The sequence below is a fragment of the Nerophis lumbriciformis genome, linkage group LG37 (assembly GCF_033978685.3).
Source record: "Nerophis lumbriciformis linkage group LG37, RoL_Nlum_v2.1, whole genome shotgun sequence".
Taxonomy (NCBI): Eukaryota; Metazoa; Chordata; class Actinopteri; order Syngnathiformes; family Syngnathidae; genus Nerophis; species Nerophis lumbriciformis.
In genome coordinates, this window is record NC_084584.2 from 5,148,032 (window position 1) to 5,167,500 (window position 19,469).

Here is a 19,469-nt window from a genome sequence, read left to right on the forward strand (position 1 = left end):
AACAATACAAACTGCAAATGAAAATAAAAGTTGTCTTGTTGTCTTTCAGGAATGGCAGAATTCCATCCAGAAAAACGCTGGCTTGGCTTTCATCGAGCTGATCAACGAGGGAAGGTAAAGACTCGAAGAGTTGATGTTGTCATCAATTATGAATGGCTAACAGGAAGTTAGTCAGGCTAACAGGAAGTTCACCAGGCTACCACAAAGTTAGCTATGCTACCAGACAGTTAGCTATGCTACCAGGCAGTTAGCAAGGCTCACAGGAAGTTAGCCAGCCTACCAGGAAGTTAGCGAGGCTACCAGAAAGTTATCGAGGCTACCAGGAAGTTAGGTAGACTACCAGGAAGTTAATCAGGCAAACAGGAAGTTAGCCAGTCTACCAGGAAGTTAGTGAGGATAACCGGAAGTTAGCAAGGCTACTAGGAATTTAGCTAGACTACCAGGAAGTTAGCGAAAGGCTACCAGGAAGTTAGCAAGGCTACCAGGAAGTAAGATAGGCTACCTGGTAGTTAGTGAGGCTACCTGGAAGCTAGTTAGACTACCAGGAAGTTAGTGAGGATAACCGGAAGTTAGCGAGGCTACTAGGAAATTAGCTGGGCTACCAGGAAGTTAGTGAGGCTACCAGGAAGCTAGGTAGACTACCAGGAAGTTAATCAGGCAAACAGGAAGTTAGCCAGTGTACCAGGAAGTTAGTGAAGATAACCGGAAGTTAGCAAGGCTACTAGGAAATTCGCTAGACTACCAGGAAGTTAGCGAGAGGCTACCAGGAAGTTAGCGAGAGGCTACCAGGAAGTTAGCAAGGCTACCTGGTAGTTAGTGAGGCTACCTGGAAGCTAGTTAGACTACCAGGAAGTTAGTGAGGATAACCGGAAGTTAGCGAGGCTACTAGGAAATTAGCTGGACTACCAGGAAGTTAGTGAGGCTAACAGGAAGCTAGGTAGACTACCAGGAAGTTAGGTAGACTACCAGAAAGTTAATCAGGCAAACAGGAAGTTAGCCAGTCTACCAGGAAGTTAGTGAGGATAACCGGAAGTTAGCAAGGCTACTAGTAAATTAGCTAGACTACCAGGAAGTTAGCGAGAGGCTACCAGGAAGTTAGCGAGAGGCTACCAGGAAGTTAGCAAGGCTACCTGGTAGTTAGTGAGGCTACCTGGAAGCTAGTTAGACTACCAGGACGTTAGTGAGGATAACCGGAAGTTAACGAGGCTACTAGGAAATTAGCTGGACTACCAGGAAGTTAGCGAGGCTACCAGGAAGTTAGTCAGGCTACCAGGAAGTTAGGGAGGCTTCCAAGAAGTTAACGAGGCTACCAGGAAGTTAGCGAGGCTACCAGGAAGTTAGTGAGGAGAACCGGACAAATAGCAAGGCTACCGGGAAATTAGCTAGACTACCAGGAAGTTAGCGAGAGGCTACCAGGAAGTTAGCGAGAGGCTACCAGGAAGTTAGCAAGGCTACCTGGTAGTTAGTGAGGCTACCTGGAAGCTAGTTAGACTACCAGGACGTTAGTGAGGATAACCGGAAGTTAGCGAGGCTACTAGGAAATTAGCTGGACTACCAGGAAGTTAGCGAGACGCTACCAGGAAGTTAGCGAGAGGCTACCAGGAAGTTAGCAAGGCTACCTGGAAGTTAATCAGGCTAACAGGAAGTTAGCCAGTCTACCAGGAAGTTAGTGAGGATAACCGGAAGTTAGCGAGGCTACCAGGAAATTAGCTATCCTACCAGGAAGTTAGCGAGACGCTACCAGGAAGTTAGCGAGGTTACCAGGAAGTTTGTGGGGATAACCGGAAGTTAGTGAGGCTACCAGGAAATTAGCTAGACTACCGGGAAGTTAGCGAGAGGCTACCAGGAAGTTAGCGAGGCTACCAGGAAGTTAGCGAGGCTACCAGGAAGTTAGCGAGGCTATCAGGAAGCTAATTAGACTACCCTGAAGTTAGCCAGGCTAACAGGAAGTTAGCCAGTCTACCAGGAAGTTAGCGAGAGGCTACCAGGAAGTTAACTGGTAGCCTTGCTAACTTCCTGTTAGCATAGCTAACTTCCTGTTAGCCTGACTAACTTCGTGTTAGCCTCACTAACTTCCTGGTAGCCTCGCTAACTTCCTGATAGCCATTTCTAAATGGTGGTAACATAGAAATGATAAATAAAGTTTACACCTTATGAACGTATTCTTTGTCTCAGTGAAATGTAGTACTGTTGTTAGGAGTGTTTGAGACTTAAAGTGTGTGTTTCATCATCATGTTAAAGTGTTGATGTTGTGTGTTTGTGCTCAGACTTCTGTGCCACGCCATGAAGGATCACATCGTGCGCGTGGCCAACGAGGCCGAGTTCATCCTCAACCGACAGCGAGCGGAGGACGTGCACAAACATGCCGAGTTCGAGGTGGAAAACACTAATAATAATGATAATATTAATAATATTAATAATCATCTTTTCCTGGCGTCCTCGTAGTCCAACTGTGCGCAGTACGCCGCCGACCGCCGCGAGGAGGAGAAGATGTGCGACCACCTGATCAGCGCCGCCAAGCACCGAGATCATGTGACCGCCAACCAGCTGAAGCAGAAGATCCTCAACATCCTGACCAATAAGCACGGAGCCTGGGGGACCATGTCTCAGAGGTGACTTCCTGTCATGTGACACGCCATGACATTATAAATAATATAGTTCTATATAACACACTGAAATACTGTATATAGTAATAATAATACAGTTAAATGATGTATATAATAGTAATAATACAAGTCAATATATAATAATACAGTTAAATGTTGTATATAGTAATAATAATACAGTTAAATGATGTATATAATAGTAATAATACAAGTCAATATGTAATAATACAGTTAAATGTTGTATATAGTAATGATAATACAGTTAAATTATGTATATAATATTAATAATACAAGTCAATATATAATAATACAGTTACATGCTGTATATAATAATAATAATACAGGTCAATATATAATGACACAGTTAAATGATGTATATAATAGTAATAATACAGTTCAATATATAATAATACAGTTAAATGATGTATATAATAGTAATAATACAAGTCAATATATAATAATACAGTTAAATGTTGTATATAATAACAATACAGTTCAATATATAATAATACAGTTAAATTATGTATATAATAATTTATCTGATCATTTCGATTTCTTATCTCATCATTTTGACATTTTTATCTAATAATTTAGCTTTTTTTTTTTAAATAATATAATTTACGACTTTTTAGAAAATGGATGGATGGATGGACTTTTTATTTCATAATTATGACATTTTATCGCAGAATTTCGATTTTTGTATTTAATAATGACGACTTTTTACTTCCTGCGACGAGGTGGCGTCTTGTCCAGGGTGTACCCCGCCTTCCGCCCGAATGCAGCTGAGATAGGCTCCAGCACCCCCCGCGACCCCGAAAGGGATAAGCGGTAGAAAATGGATGGATGGATAATAACAATACAGTTCAATATATAATAAGACAGTTAAATGATGTATATTGTAATAATAATACAGTCAAATGATTTATATAATATTAATAATACAGGTCAATATATAATAATACAGTTCAATGCTGTATATAATAATAATAATACAGTTCAATATATAATAATTGTTGTGATTTACTAAAGGGGAGGTGACGGTGAAGTATATAATAATAACAATACAGTTCAATATATAATAAGACAGTTAAATGATGTGTATAGTAATAATAATACAGTTAAATTATGTATATAATAGTAATAATACAGTTCAATATATAATAATACAGTTAAATTATGTATATAATAGTAATAATACAGTTCAATATATAATAATACAGTTAAATTATGTATATTGTGATAATACAGTTAAATGATGTATATAATATTAATAATACAGGTCAATATATAATAATACAGTTAAATGTTGTATATAATAATAATAATACAGGTCAATATATAATAATACAGTTAAATTATGTATATAGTAATTATAATACAGTTAAATTGTGTATATAATATTAATAATACAGGTCAATATATAATAATACAATTAAATTATGTATATAATAACAATAACAATATCGGTCAATATATAATAATACAGTTAAATGCTGTATATAATAATAATAATACAGGTCAATATATAATAATACAGTTAAATGATGTATATAATAATAATAATACAGTTCAATATATAATAACACAGTTAAATGATGTATATAATAATGATAATACAGGTCAATATATAATAATACAGTTAAATGATGTATATAATAATAATACAAATCACTATATAATAACACAGTTAAATGATCTATATGATAATAATACAGGTCAATATATAATAATACAGTTAAATTATGTATATAATAATAATAATAATACAGGTCAATATATAATAATACAGTTAAATTATGCATATAATAGTAATAATACAGTTCAATATATAATAATACAGTTAAATTATGTATATTGTGATAATAATACAGTTAAATGATGTATATAATATTAATAATACAGGTCAATATATAATAATACAGTTAAATGTTGTATATAATAATAATACAGGTCAATATATAATAATACAGTTAAATTATGTATATAGTAATTATAATACAGTTAAATTGTTTATATAATATTAATAATACAGGTCAATATATAATAATACAATTAAATTATGTATATAATAACAATAATAATATCGGTCAATATATAATAATACAGTTAAATGCTGTATATAATAATAATAATACAGGTCAATATATAATAATACAGTTAAATGCTGTATATAATAATGATAATACAGGTCAATATATAATAATACAGTTAAATGCTGTATATAATAATAATAATACAGGTCAATATATAATAATACAGTTAAATGCTGTATATAATAATGATAATACAGGTCAATATATAATAATACAGTTAAATGCTGTATATAATAATGATAATACAGGTCAATATATAATACAGTTAAATGATGCATATAATAATAATAATAATACAGGTCACTATATAATAACACAGTTAAATGATCTATATGATATTAATAATACAGGTCAATATATAATAATACAGTTAAATTATGTCAATCAATCAATCAATCAATCTTTATTTATATAGCCCTAAATCACAAGTGTCTCAAAGGGCTGCACAAGCCACAACGACATCCTCGGTACAAAGCCCACATAATGTATATAATAATAATAATAATACAGGTCAATATGTAATAATACAGTTAAATGATGTATATAATAATAATAATAATACAGGTCAATATATAATAATACAGTTAAATTATGTATATAATAGTGATAATACAGGTCAATATATAATAATACAGTTAAATGCTGTATATAATAATAATAATACAGGTCAATATATAATAATACAGTTAAATGCTGTATATAATAATAATAATACAGGTCAATATATAATAATACAGTTAAATGATGTATATAGTAATTGTAATACAGTTAAATTATGTATATAATATTAATAATACAGGTCAATATATAATAATACAATTAAATTATGTATATAATAACAATAATAATACAGGTCAATATATAATAATACAGTTAAATGCTGTATATAATTATAATAATAATAATACAGGTCAGTATATAATAATACAGTTAAATGCTGTATATAATAATGATAATACAGGTCAATATATAATAATACAGTTAAATGATGTATATAATAATAATAATAATACAGGTCACTATATAATAACACAGTTAAATTATCTATATGATATTAATAATACAGGTCAATATATAATAATACAGTTAAATTATGTATATAATAATAATAATAATATAGGTCAATATATAATAATACAGTTAAATGATGTATATAATAATAATAATACAGTTCAATATATAATAACACAGTTAAATGATGTATATAATATTAATAATACAGGTCAATATATAATACAGTTCAATGCTGTATATAATAATAATAATAATACAGTTCAATATATAATAATTTACTAAAGGGGAGGTGACGGTGAAGTATATAATAATACTAATACAGTTCAATATATAATAAGACAGTTAAATGATGTGTATAGTAATAATAATACAGTTAAATGATGTATATAATAGTAATAATACAGTTCAATATATAATAATACAGTTAAATTATGTATATTGTGATAATAATACAGTTAAATGATGTATATAATATTAATAATACAGGTCAATATATAATAATACAGTTAAATTATGTATATAATAACAATAATAATACAGGTCAATATATAATAATACAGTTAAATTCTGTATATAATAATAATAATACAGGTCAATATATAATAATACAGTTAAATGCTGTATATAATAATAATAATACAGGTCAATATATAATAACACAGTTAAATGCTGTATATAATAATAATAATACAGGTCAATATATAATAATACAGTTAAATGATGTATATAATAATAATAATAATACAGGTCACTATATAATAACACAGTTAAATGATGTATATGATATTAATAATACAGGTCAATATATAATAATACAGTTAAATGATGTATATAATAATAATAATAATACAGGTCACTATATAATAACACAGTTAAATGATCTATATGATATTAATAATACAGGTCAATATATAATAATACAGTTAAATGATGTATATAATAATAATGATAATAATAATACAGGTCAATATATAATAATACAGTTAAATGATGTATATAATAATAATAATACAGTTCAATATATAATAACACAGTTAAATGATGTATATAATAATAATAATACAGTTTAATGATGTATATAATAATAAAACAGTTCAATATATAATAACACAGTTAAATGATGTATATAATAATAATAATACAGGTCAATATATAATAACACAGTTAAATGATGTATATAATAATAATAATAATAATACAGTTCAATATATAACACAGTTAGATGCAGTTTATATCGATAATAAAAAAGTGAGATGGTGCCGATGACTGACACTTGTTGGCTCCTCCCCTTTCCTGCCCTCAGCCAATTGCACGACTTCTGGCGTCTGGACTACTGGGAGGACGACTTGAGGAGGAGGCGGAGATTCGTGAGAAACGCTTTTGGCTCCACCCACGCCGACGTGTCACTCAAAGCTATTGAGGACTACGGTCAGTCACCTTGTACTACACTGTTGTACTGTACTATTGTACTATACTGTTGTACTGTACTATTGTACTATACTGTTGTACTGTACTACACTGTTGTTGTACTATACTGTTGTACTATACACTTGTACATTGTACTACACTGCTGTGCATTGTACTCCATTACACTGCAGACGCTCATGCTTTAAAATATGCTACAATAGGCACAGAGGAAGAAGGGGAGGAGCCTAAGTCCAAAAAGAGCTTCCGCAGCCAATCAGTGGTGGCGCAGAACCCGGAGGCGGAGTTGATGCTGGAGGGCGACGATGACACGGTCAGCCTTCTGCAGGAGAAAGAGATTGACAACCTTGCAGGTAAGATGAAGGCCATAACAACAACAACAACGACACATGCGCCCCCTGGTGACTAAACACCAAACTGTTCTTCACTCCTAGTTCCTTTCCGCCCGCGACTTTTTACGTCCAGAGGCAAGTTGGTGCTTTCAACTGTTAGCACTAACCGCCGACCAGATGACGGCCATGATGAAGCTATGCTAACGCTAATGCTAATGCCAATCAAAACGCTATCAACTCATTAATCAACTTGGAGTTTGAGTCGAGAGAAATACAAGAAAAAACATTTATACATCGTTTATTATTCAAATTTGAAAATGACCTTTTTATCCTAGCTTCCAGGAAGGCTACTAGGAAGTGAGGCTAACAGGAAGTTAGCCAGTCTACCAGGAAGTTAGCGAGGCTACCAGGAAGTTAGCAAAGCTACCAGGAAGTTAGCCAGACTATTAGGAAGGTAGCCAGTCTACCATGAATTTAGTGTGGCTAACAGGAAGTTAGCCAGTCTACTAGGAAGATAGCTAGGCTACCAGGAAGACAGCTAGGCTACCATAAAGTTGATGAAGCTAACCGGAAGTTAGCCAGTCTACCAGGAAGTTAGCCAGTCCACCAGAAGGATAGCTAGGCTACCAGGAAGTTGGTGAGGCTAACAGGGAGTTGGTGAGGCTAACAGGAAGTTAGCCAGTCTACATGGAAGTTAGTGAGGCTACCAGAAAGTTAGCCAGTCCAACAGGAAGTTAGCCAGTCTATCAGAAGAACAGCTAGACTACCAGGACGTTGGTGAGGCTAAAAGGAAGTTAGCCAGTCCAACAGGAAGTTAGCCAGTCTAACAGGAAGTTAGCTAGTCTAACAGGTAGTTAGCCAGTCCATCAGGAAGTTGGTGAGGCTACCAAGAAGCTAGCTAGTCCAACAGGAAGTTAGTCAGTCTAACAGGAAGTTAGTAAGTCTAACAGGAAGTTAGTCAGTCTAACAGGAAGTTAGTAAGTCTAACAGGAAGTTAGCCAGTCTACCAGAAGGATAGCTAGACTACCAGAAAGTTGGTGAGGCTAAAAGGAAGTTAGCCAGTCTAACAGGAAGTTAGCTAGTCTAACAGGTAGTTAGCCAGTCTATCAGGAAGTTGGTGAGGCTACCAAGAAGCTAGCCAGTCTAACAAGAAGTTAGTCAGTCTAACAGGAAGTTAGTAAGTCTAGCAGGAAGTTAGCCAGTCCACCAGAAGAATAGCTAGACTACCAGAAAGTTGGTGAGGCTAAAAGGAAGTTAGCCAGTCTACCAGGAAGATAGCTAGGCTACCAGGAAGTTAGCCAGTCCAACAGGAAGTTAGCCAGTCTAACAGGTAGTTGGGCAGGCTACCAGGAAGATAGCTAGGCTACCAGGAAGTTGGTGAGGCTAACAGGAAGTTAGCCAGTCTACCAGGAAGTAAGCCAGTCTACCAGGAAGATAGCTAGGCTACCAGGAATTTGGTGAGGCTAACAGGAAGTTAGCTAGTCTACCAGGAAGTTAGCCAGTCTACCAGAAGGATAGCTAGGCTACCAGGAAGTTGGTGAGGCTACCAGGAAGTTGGTGAGGCTAACAGGAAGTTAGTAAGTCTACCAGAAGGATAGCTAGGCTACCAGGAAGTTGGTGAGGCTAACAGGAAGTTAGCCAGTCTACCAGAAGGATAGCTAGGCTACCAGGACGTTGGTGAGGCTAACAGAAAGTTAGCCAGTCTAACAGGAAGTTAGCCAGTTTAATAGGTAGTTAGGCAGGCTACCAGGAAGTTAGCTAAGCTACCAGGAAGTTGGTGAGGCTACCAAGAAGCTAGCCAGTCTAACAGGAAGTTGGTGAGGCTACCAAGAAGCTAGCCAGTCTAACAGGAAGTTAGCCAGTCTACAAGAAGGATTACTAGACTACCAGGAAGTTGGTCAGGCTAACAGGAAGGTAGCAAGTCCAACAGGAAGTTAGGCAGGCTACCAGGAAGATAGCTCGGCTACCAGGAAGTTGGTGAGGCTACCAAGAAGCTAGCCAGTCTAACAGGAAGATAGCCAGTCTACCAGAAGGATAGCTAGACTACCAGGAAGTTGGTGAGGCTAACAGGAAGTTAGCCAGTCTAACAGGAAGTTAGCGAGTCTAACAGGTAGTTAGCCAGGATACCAGGAAGATAGCTAGACTACCAGGAAGTTGGTGAGGATAACAGGAAGTTAGCCAGTCTACCAGGAAGTTAGCCAGGCTACCAGTTTTTTTGCCAGTCTACATGGAAGTTAGTGAGGCTACCAGGCAGATAGCTAGGCTACCAGGAAGTTAGCCAGTCCAACAGGAAGTTAGCCAGTCTAACAGGAAGTTAGCCAGTCTACCAGAAGGATAGCTAGACTACCAGGAAGTTGGTGAGGCTAACATGAAGTTAGCCATTCTAACAGGAAGTTAGCGAGTCTAACAGGTAGTTAGCCAGGATACCAGGAAGATAGCTAGACTACCAGGAAGTTGGTGAGGATAACAGGAAGTTAGCCAGTCTAACAGGAAGTTAGCCAGTCTACCAGAAGGATAGCTAGACTACCAGGAAGTTGGTGAGGCTAACATGAAGTTAGCCATTCTAACAGGAAGTTAGCGAGTCTAACAGGTAGTTAGCCAGGATACCAGGAAGATAGCTAGACTACCAGGAAGTTGGTGAGGATAACAGGAAGTTAGCCAGTCTACCAGGAAGTTAGCCAGGCTACCAGGATGTTTGCCAGTCTACATGAAAGTTAATGAGGCTACCAAGCAGATAGTTAGGCTACCAGGAAGTTGGTGAGGCTAACAGGAAGTTAGCCAGTCTAACAGGAAGTTATCGAGTCTAACAGGTAGTTAGCCAGGCTACCAGGAAGATAGCTAGACTACCAGGAAGTTGGTGAGGATAACAGGAAGTTAGCCAGTCTACCAGGAAGTTAGCCAGGCTACCAGGATGTTTGCCAGTCTACATGAAAGTTAATGAGGCTACCAAGCAGATAGTTAGGCTACCAGGAAGTTGGTGAGGCTAACAGGAAGTTAGCCAGTCCAACAGGAAGTTAGCGAGTCTAACAGGTAGTTAGCCAGTCCACCAGAAAGATAGCTAGACTACCAGGAAGTTGGTGAGGATAACAGGAAGTTAGCCAGTCTACCAGGAAGTTAGCCAGTCTACATGGAAGTTAGTGAGGCTACCAGGCAGATAGCTAGGCTACCAGGAAGTTGGTGAGGCTAACAGGAAGTTAGCCAGTCTAACAGGAAGTTGGTCAGGCTACCAAGAAGCTAGCCAATCCAACAGGAAGTTAGCCAGTCCAACAGGAAGTTAGCCAGTCCAACAGGAAGTTAGCCAGTCCAACAGGAAGTTAGCCAATCCAACAGGAAGTTAGCCAGTCCAACAGGAAGTTAGCCAGTCCAACAGGAAGTTAGCCAATCCAACAGGAAGTTAGCCAGTCCAACAGGAAGTTAGCCAGTCCAACAGGAAGTTAGCCAGTCCAACAGGAAGTTAACTAAGCTACCAGGAAGTTAGTGAAGCTAACAGTAAGTTATTTTTAAATAAATATGTATTGTTTGAATTCAGTCTTAAAGAAAAGCCTAATAATGTCAACCCAATTAAACCAAACCTTTACTTTTCAGCTGGCACATCTTGATTTACTCACAAAGGCGCTCATAGGGTCAGATTTAAGCGCCCCCTTGTGGCCGCCCCACCTACAACACCACTTTCTAGCCACTCTATTATTGTTTATGAAGGATGACCAATCACAACTAATCATACGCTAACCGCTAACCGCTGCAACCTGAGCTGCTAGGTGATGCTAGCTGCTAAGTGACACTAACTGACCCCTCAGGTCCCGTCGTGCTAAGCACGCCGGCCCAGCTGGTGGCGCCGGTGGTGGTGGCCCGCGGCACCCTGTCCATCACCACCACTGAGATATACTTCGAGGTGGACGAAGAGGACCCCACCTTCAAGAAAGCTGACGCTAAAGTAGGCACTCCCAACTCGATCCACCCCCCCTTTCGCCGTGTCGCGTGCTTATAACTGTGGTGCGTTCAGGTGCTGGCCTACTCGGAGGGTCTGCACGGCAAGTGGATGTTCAGCGAGATCCGGGCGGTCTTCTCCAGGCGTTACCTGCTGCACAACACGGGCCTGGAGGTCTTCATGGCCAACAGAAGTACGACACGCCCGTCCTCCCCCCCTGTCTGACTGCCATGTTGACCCTTCCTCCTCCTCCTCTCCATCAGCCTCCGTCATGTTTAACTTCCCCGACCAGGCCACGGTGAAGAGGGTGGTCTACAGCCTCCCGCGGGTGGGGGTGGGAACCAGCTACGGTCTGCCGCAGGCCAGGTAGGTAGGCGCCGTGGCTACGACACGGCGGCCTCTATGGCGTGTTTACCATGTGTTTGGCGTGTGTGACAGGCGCATCTCCTTGGCCACGCCCCGCCAGCTCTTCAAGTCCTCCAACATGACGCAGCGTTGGCAGCGCAGGGAGATCTCCAACTTTGAGTACCTCATGTTCCTCAACACCATCGCAGGTCAGCCGGTCATGTGACCCAGTGCAATGTGATGCTAGCACTAGCATGGTTTAGATTGCTGTGTTAGCCTACTATCAAAATGACTTTAAAAGCCTTATATAAGTGTTATAATGAAGGCAATACATGATATAAGTGTCTATATTAGCTATATTAGCCTACTATCAAAATGACTTTAAAAGTCTTATATACTGTATTTTTCGGAGTATAAGTCGCACCGGAGTATAAGTCGCACCTGCCGAAAATGCATAATAAAGAAGGACAAAAACATATATAAGTCGCACTGAAGCCCAGCCAAACTATGAAAAAAGTTGTAAAACTGTGCTTGCAGAACAGTTTCAGGCTTGATAAATCACAATAAAGTTGCCAAACAGTGCTGGCAGAACAGTTGCAGGATTGATAAATCACAATGAAGATGCAAAACAGTGCTGGCAGAACAGTTTCAAGCTCGATAAATCACAATAAAGATGCAAAACAGTGCTGGCAGAACAGTTTCAGGCTTGATAAATCACAATAAAGATCCAAAACAGTGCTCGCTGAACAGTTTCAGGCTCGATAAATGTCAATAAAGTTGCAAATTAGGTCTTGCAGAACAGTTGCAGGCTTGACAAATCACTAAAGATGCAAAACAGTGCTCGCAGAACAGTTTCAAGCTCGATAAATCACAATAAAGTTGCAAAACAGTGCTTGCAGAACAGTTGCAGGCTCGATAAATCCCAATAAAGAGGCAAAATCGTGTTTGCTGAGCAGTTTCGGACTCGATAAATCACAATAAAGATCCAAAACAGTGCTCGCTGAACAGTTTCGGGCTCGATAAATCACAATAAAGATGCAAAACACTGCTGGCAGAACAGTTTCAGGCTCGATAAATCACAATAAAGTTGCAAAACAGGTCTTGCAGAACAGTTGCAGGCTTGATAAATCACTAAAGATGCAAAACAGTGCTCGCAGAACAGTTTCAAGCTCGATAAATCACAATAAAGTTGGAAAACAGTGCTTGCTGAACAGTTCCGGGCTTGATAAATCACAATAAAGATGCAAACAGTGCTGGCAGAACAGTTTCAAGCTCAATAAATCACAATAAAGTTGCAAAACAGTGCTCGCAGAACAGTTTCAGACTTGATAAATCACAATAAAGATGCAAAACAGTGCTGGCAGAACAGTTTCAAGCTCGATAAATCACAAAGAAGTTACAAAACAGTGCTCGCCGAAAAGTTTCGGGCTCGATAAATCACAATTAAGATGCAAAACAGTGCTGGCAGAACAGTTTCAGGCTTGATAAATCACAATAAAGATGCAAAATAGTGCTCGCAGAACAGTTTCAGGCGCGATAAATCACAATAAAGATGCAAAATAGTGCTCGCAGAACAGTTTCAGGCTCGATAAATCACAATGAAGATGCAAAACACTGCTGGCAGAACAGTTTTAGGCTCGATAAATCACAATAAAGATGCAAAAACTGCTCGCAGAACAGTTTCAGGCTCGATAAATCACAATGAAAATGCAAAACACTGCTGGCAGAACAGTTTCAAGCTTGATAAATCACAATAAAGTTGCAAAACAGTGCTGGCAGAACAGTTTCAAGCTTGATAAATCACAATAAAGCTGCCAAACAGTGCTGGCAGAACAGTTGCAGGCTCGATAAATCACAATAAAGATGCAAAACAGTGCTGGCAGAACAGTTTCAAGCTCGATAAACCACAATAAAGTTGCAAAACAGTGCTTGCAGAACAGTTGCAGGCTCGATAAATCACAATAAAGAGGCAAAATCGTGCTTGCTGAGCAGTTTCGGGCTCGATAAATCACAATAAAGATCCAAAACAGTGCTGGCAGAACAGTTTCAGGCTTGATAAATCACAATAAAGATGCAAAACAGTGCTCGCAGAACAGTTGCAGGCTTGATAAATCACAATAAAAACAGTGCTCGCAGAACAGTTTCAAGCTCGATAAATCACAATAAAGTTGCAAAACAGTGCTTGCTGAACAGGTTCGGGCTTGATAAATCACAATAAAGATGCAAAACTGTGCTTGCAGAACAGTTTCAGGCTTGATAAATCACAGTAAAGATGCAAAACAGTGCTCGTAGAACAGTTTCAAGCTCGATAAATCACAACAAAGTTGCAAAACTGTGCTTGCAGAACAGTTTTAGGCTTGATAAATCACAATAAAGATGCAAAAACTGCTCGTAGAACTGTTTCAGGCTCGATAAATCACAATGAAAATGCAAAACACTGCTGGCAGAACAGTTTCAAGTTTGATAAATCACAATAAAGTTGCAAAACAGTGCTTGCAGAACAGTTTCAAGCTTGATAAATCACAATAAAGTTGCAAAACAGTGCTGGCAGAACAGTTTCAGGCTTGATAAATCACAATAAAGTTGCCAAACAGTGCTGGCAGAACAGTTGCAGGATTGATAAATCACAGTGAAGATGCAAAACAGTGCTTGCAGAACAGCTGCGGGCTCAATAAATCACAATAAAGAGGCAAAACAGTGCTGGTAGAACAGTTTCAGGCTTGATAAATCACAATAAAGAGGCAAAACAGTGCTCGCTGAACAGTTTCGGGCTCGATAAATCACAATAAAGATGCAAAACAGTGCTGGTAGAACAGTTTCAGGCTTGATAAATCACAATAAAGATGCAAAACAGTGCTCGCAGAACAGTTTCAGGCTTGATAAATCACAATAAAGATGCAAAACAGTGCTCGCAGAACAGTTTCAGGCTTGGTAAATCACAATAAAGATGCAAAACAGTGCTCGCAGAACAGTTTCAGGATCGATAAATCACAATAAAGTTGCAAAACAGGTCTTGCAGAACAGTTGCAGGCTTGATAAATCACAATAAAAACAGTGCTCGCAGAACAGTTTCAAGCTCGATAAATCACAATAAAGATGCAAAACAGTGCTCGCAGAACCGTTTCAGGCTTGATAAATCACAATAAAGTTGCAAAACATGGACATGTTTTTTCTCTGGGCCTGCAGGGAGGACCTACAACGATCTGAACCAGTACCCCATCTTCCCCTGGGTCCTGACCAACTACGACTCAGAGGAGCTGGACCTCACGTTGCCCGGAAACTTCCGAGACCTTTCCAAGGTTTGTTTGAGCGTTTCACACACGCCTTCGCCTCGTTACGCCGCCGTCAAAACGGTTGTCCCGTTAGGACGTGCCTTCACGTGATCTTGCCAAATAGTGTGCAACTTAAATTATGCTCAGACTGGAATTTACTTATATGACCCAATGCAAACAACCTTCCCTAATCATGTTGCAAAAAATAATAATACAAAAAGTCAACACACATGGTCACACATAAAAAATGTCCATGCACCATAAACAATTCTAAATGACATCCATTTGAATCCATTACAAAGCATGATGGGAAAAATGCTAAACTTATCATGTTTGGCACATTTTAGCTGCTTGATATTTCTGATTGACTAAACTTTAAGGAGGTTGTCACGAAAGTAACTCACATTCTTAATATTGTTAATGATATATTGTATTATTATAATTTGTATATAATATGATCATTTTTATACACATATATGTGTATGTATGTATATGGATTTTATTTATATTTTATTTCATTTCCCCTGACGAGCAGGGAAACCTGCGAAACAGGCTTGTAGGGATGATACAGCCCCTGTGGTTTTTCCTGACCTAACGTATATTCTGCTCGACCCCGGTATTGAGCATTGTATAACGGATAAACCACAGAAACCTTGACTATATATATGTATGTATACTGTAATATATATATATATATATATATATATATATATATATATATATGTATGTATGTATGTATGTATGTATGTATGTATGTGTATATATATATATGTATATATGTATGTATATATGTATGTATGTATATATATATGTATGTATATATATATATATATATGTATATATATATATATATATGTATATATATATATGTATGTTTGTATATATGTATGTATATGTATGTTTGTATATATGTATGTATATGTATGTTTATATATACATGTATGTTTATATATGTATATGTTTATACTGTATATATGTATGTATGTATGTATGTATATATATATATATATATGTATATATGTATGTATATATATATATATGTATATATATATATGTATGTATATATATATGTATATATATGTATATATATATATGTATGTATATATATATATGTATATATATGTATATATATATATATGTATATGTATGTTTATATATATATATGTATGTTTATATATGTGTATGTTTATACTGTATATATGTATGTATGTATGTTTATATATATGTATATATATACTGTATGTATGTATATATACAAACAGTATATATGTATGTAAATATATATACTGTATGTATGTTTATATATGTATATATGTATGTTTATATATATATGTATGTATATATATGTATATATACATACAGTGTATATGTATGTAAATATATATACTGTATGTATGTATATATATGTGTATATATATATATACATATATATGTATATATATGTGTATATATATATATGCATATATATATGTATGTTTATATATGTGTATGTTTATACTGTATATATGTATGTTTATATATATGTATATATATATATACTGTATGTATGTATATATACAAACAGTATATATGTATGTAAATATTAGGGCTGCAGCTAACGATTATTTTTCTATCGATTAATCTATAGATTATTTTTTCGATTAATCGGTTAATCTATAGATATTTTTTTTTCCGATTAATCTATAGATTATTTTTCCTTTTACCGATTTTTTTTTTAATTTAAAATGAAGAGGAAAAAATAAATGTAGGCCAGTTTTTTCAAAAGGCATGGCTTTTATTTACAAAAAAAAAAGTATGGCCACTCAGTCAACATTGACAACAACATGACAAAATATTCTGTAACAATGTAAACATTTAAAACTTTTAACATTTAACAAAATTAAAAGTAGCTTATTTGCTTTTTAATGTGCAAATATAAAAGTAAACATCCAGTGCAAATCTTAATATTCTGGAATAGTATAAGCATTTCAAAAGTAAAAGTATTGCTTATTTTGCTTTAAAATGTGCAAAAATAAAGATAAACATCCAATACAAAAAAGTGCAAAACGGAAATATTCTGTAACAAGTGTAAACATTTCAACAAAAGTAAAAGTATTGCTTATTTGCTAAAATGTGCAAAAATAAAGCTAAACATCCAATACAAAAAAGTGTACAGTGTAAACATTTCAACAAAAGTAAAAGTATTGCTTATTTTGCTTAATAACACAACAATGATAGTATGATTAAAGTGAAAGTTAATTGTTGGTTTGTACATAGTATATGTAACTGTTAATGTTGTAAAAGGTATTTGCACAACTAATTAACGTTAGCGTTTGTGACACGTCTTGTGCCGTGGGGTTCTTTCAGGACCGACAGACTGAACGCCAGACGGCTTTGCCAGGTTTACAATCTTTTAATTTTACACAAAGTCTTTTCTCTTCCAACTGCGCGGATCGCGCACCTGGGCACGATTGCGGCGTCGCTCCCGGCGCGCCCCGCCTCGCCGCTCGCTCGCCGCCGCCGCCTCTCCACAGCGTTAAAGAGGAGCGCGTCTTTGTAAACACTGAACAGGCACGCCAAACGCGCCTCTCAGAGCGAAACGGTGCTTTAGTTTATGAATTTACAACGCAGATACAAATGACACATTCATGTTTTTGTGTAATAATGACAACGTATACGCACGCGGACGATTGACTTGTTGATGGTGATGGCAAGAACGCTGTCGGGGGTTTTCTTTTCAAATGTTCGTTCATAGCCGTTGTGCTGCTATGATAGGCCATTTCCGCTCGACACAGTGTGCATACAACAACATTATTAGGCCGTTTATTGAAATACGCCCACACTTTTGACGACTTTTGGCGTGCTTTTTTCCCCTCGCTCGCATCGTCTGCTTTGCGCTCCGCCATGACAGTAAAGTAGTGTGACGTAAATATGCGACGCGCCGACGCACAAAAACGGCGTCGACGTATTTACGTAACCGATGACGTCGACTACGTCGACGCGTCGTTTCAGCCTTAGTAAATATTTATACTGTATGTATGTTTATATATATATGTATATATGTATGTTTGTATATATATGTATGTATATATGTATATATACATACAGTGTATATGTATGTAAATATATATACTGTATGTATGTATATATATGTGTATATATATATACATATATGTGTATATATATATGCATATATATGTATATATATATACATATATATATATGAATATATATACGTATGTGTATATATGCAGTCAGCCCTCGACCAAATATTTTTATCCCATTGCGACCCCCAGGTCAAAAGGTTTGGACAGCCATGTTCTACGGCTTTACAGTCTGGTTGTGAAGTGTTTCCATACTCTCTCGCTCACGTTGGACCCTCTCTTGGTTCCCGCAGCCAATCGGAGCTCTGAATCCCAAGCGAGCCGCCTTCTACGCCGAGCGCTACGAGACGTGGGACGACGACGGCACGCCCCCCGACCACTACACCACCCTCTACTCCACCGCGCACTCCACCCTCATGTGGATGCTCAGAATAGTGAGAGTCGGGATTTGAACGTGGAATTCGCCTGAGCCACTGTGCTCATTGTGTGTGTGTGTGTGTGTGTGTGTGTGTGTACGTGTACGCGCGCAGGAGCCCTTCACCACGTTCTTTCTCAACGCCAATGGCGGAAAGTTCGACCATCCGGACCGGTCCTTCTCTGGCATCGGGCGCTCATGGAGGAACTGCCAGAGGGACACGGCTGACGTCAAGGTAACTCACTCTCAAATGCTGTACCTAATGAAGTGTCCTAGTTAATGTAACTACCAGCTTCATTTTAGGGTTCGTAAATGGAAACGTTTGTCGAGTGAAGCAAATTTCTCCATAAGAAACAATGTCAATATGATTAATTGGTTCCAGCCTCGACAAAAGTCCATCTTTTAGTGAAGGTTTGTCCACTTTGAACAAATTATGAAGTGAACACTTTGTCAAACATACCAAGGAGGCAATGAATTAACTAGGGGACGGTGTGGCGCGGTTGGGAGAGTGGCCGTGCCAGCAACCTGAGGGTTCCTGGTTCAATCCCCACCTTCTACGAACCTTGTCACGTCCGTTGTGTCCTTAAGCAAGACACTTTACCCTTGCTCCTGATGGGTCGTGGTTAGGGCTTTGCATGACAGCTCCCGCCATCAGTGTGTGAATGTGTGTGTGAATGTGGAAATAGAGTCAAAGCACGTTGAGTACCTTGAAGGTAGAAAAGCGCTATACAAGTATAACCCATTTACCATTTAACTATCTCTTAATTAAAGTCAAAACAAAGACAAGCGCACACGCACAGAAGTCATTTTGCTGCCCTCACAAATGATCAGAAATCACAACAATCCTTAACTTTAACAACCGCATTGCTACATTAATAAACATTTCCAAAAGTAAAATCCTCTTACATCGGAAAAGAGCAACTCACGAGAGAAAGGAGGGGCCGGGTGGGAGGAGC

General features: G+C 37.3%; 1 protein-coding gene across 30 annotated transcripts in view; it reads left to right on the forward strand.

The window, feature by feature from the left end:
* The window catches only part of nbeaa (neurobeachin a), a 268,148-nt gene that overhangs the window by 218,571 nt on the left and 30,108 nt on the right, over window positions 1-19,469 (forward strand). For 24 of the 30 annotated variants that reach the window (XM_061931148.2, XM_061931151.2, XM_061931159.2 and 21 more), the window contains 12 exons: window positions 50-114; window positions 2,268-2,376; window positions 2,446-2,612; window positions 7,017-7,141; window positions 7,342-7,491; window positions 11,268-11,404; window positions 11,474-11,591; window positions 11,662-11,764; window positions 11,837-11,952; window positions 14,930-15,042; window positions 18,392-18,532; window positions 18,629-18,748. In XM_061931148.2, coding sequence (XP_061787132.2) covers window positions 50-114; window positions 2,268-2,376; window positions 2,446-2,612; window positions 7,017-7,141; window positions 7,342-7,491; window positions 11,268-11,404; window positions 11,474-11,591; window positions 11,662-11,764; window positions 11,837-11,952; window positions 14,930-15,042; window positions 18,392-18,532; window positions 18,629-18,748 — 1,464 coding nt within the window. Of the gene's footprint in view, window positions 1-49; window positions 115-2,267; window positions 2,377-2,445; window positions 2,613-7,016; window positions 7,142-7,341; window positions 7,492-7,572; window positions 7,606-11,267; window positions 11,405-11,473; window positions 11,592-11,661; window positions 11,765-11,836; window positions 11,953-14,929; window positions 15,043-18,391; window positions 18,533-18,628; window positions 18,749-19,469 lie in introns of all 30 variants that reach the window. The other 6 variants (XM_061931155.2, XM_061931156.2, XM_061931157.2 and 3 more) reach the window with 1 other exon arrangement.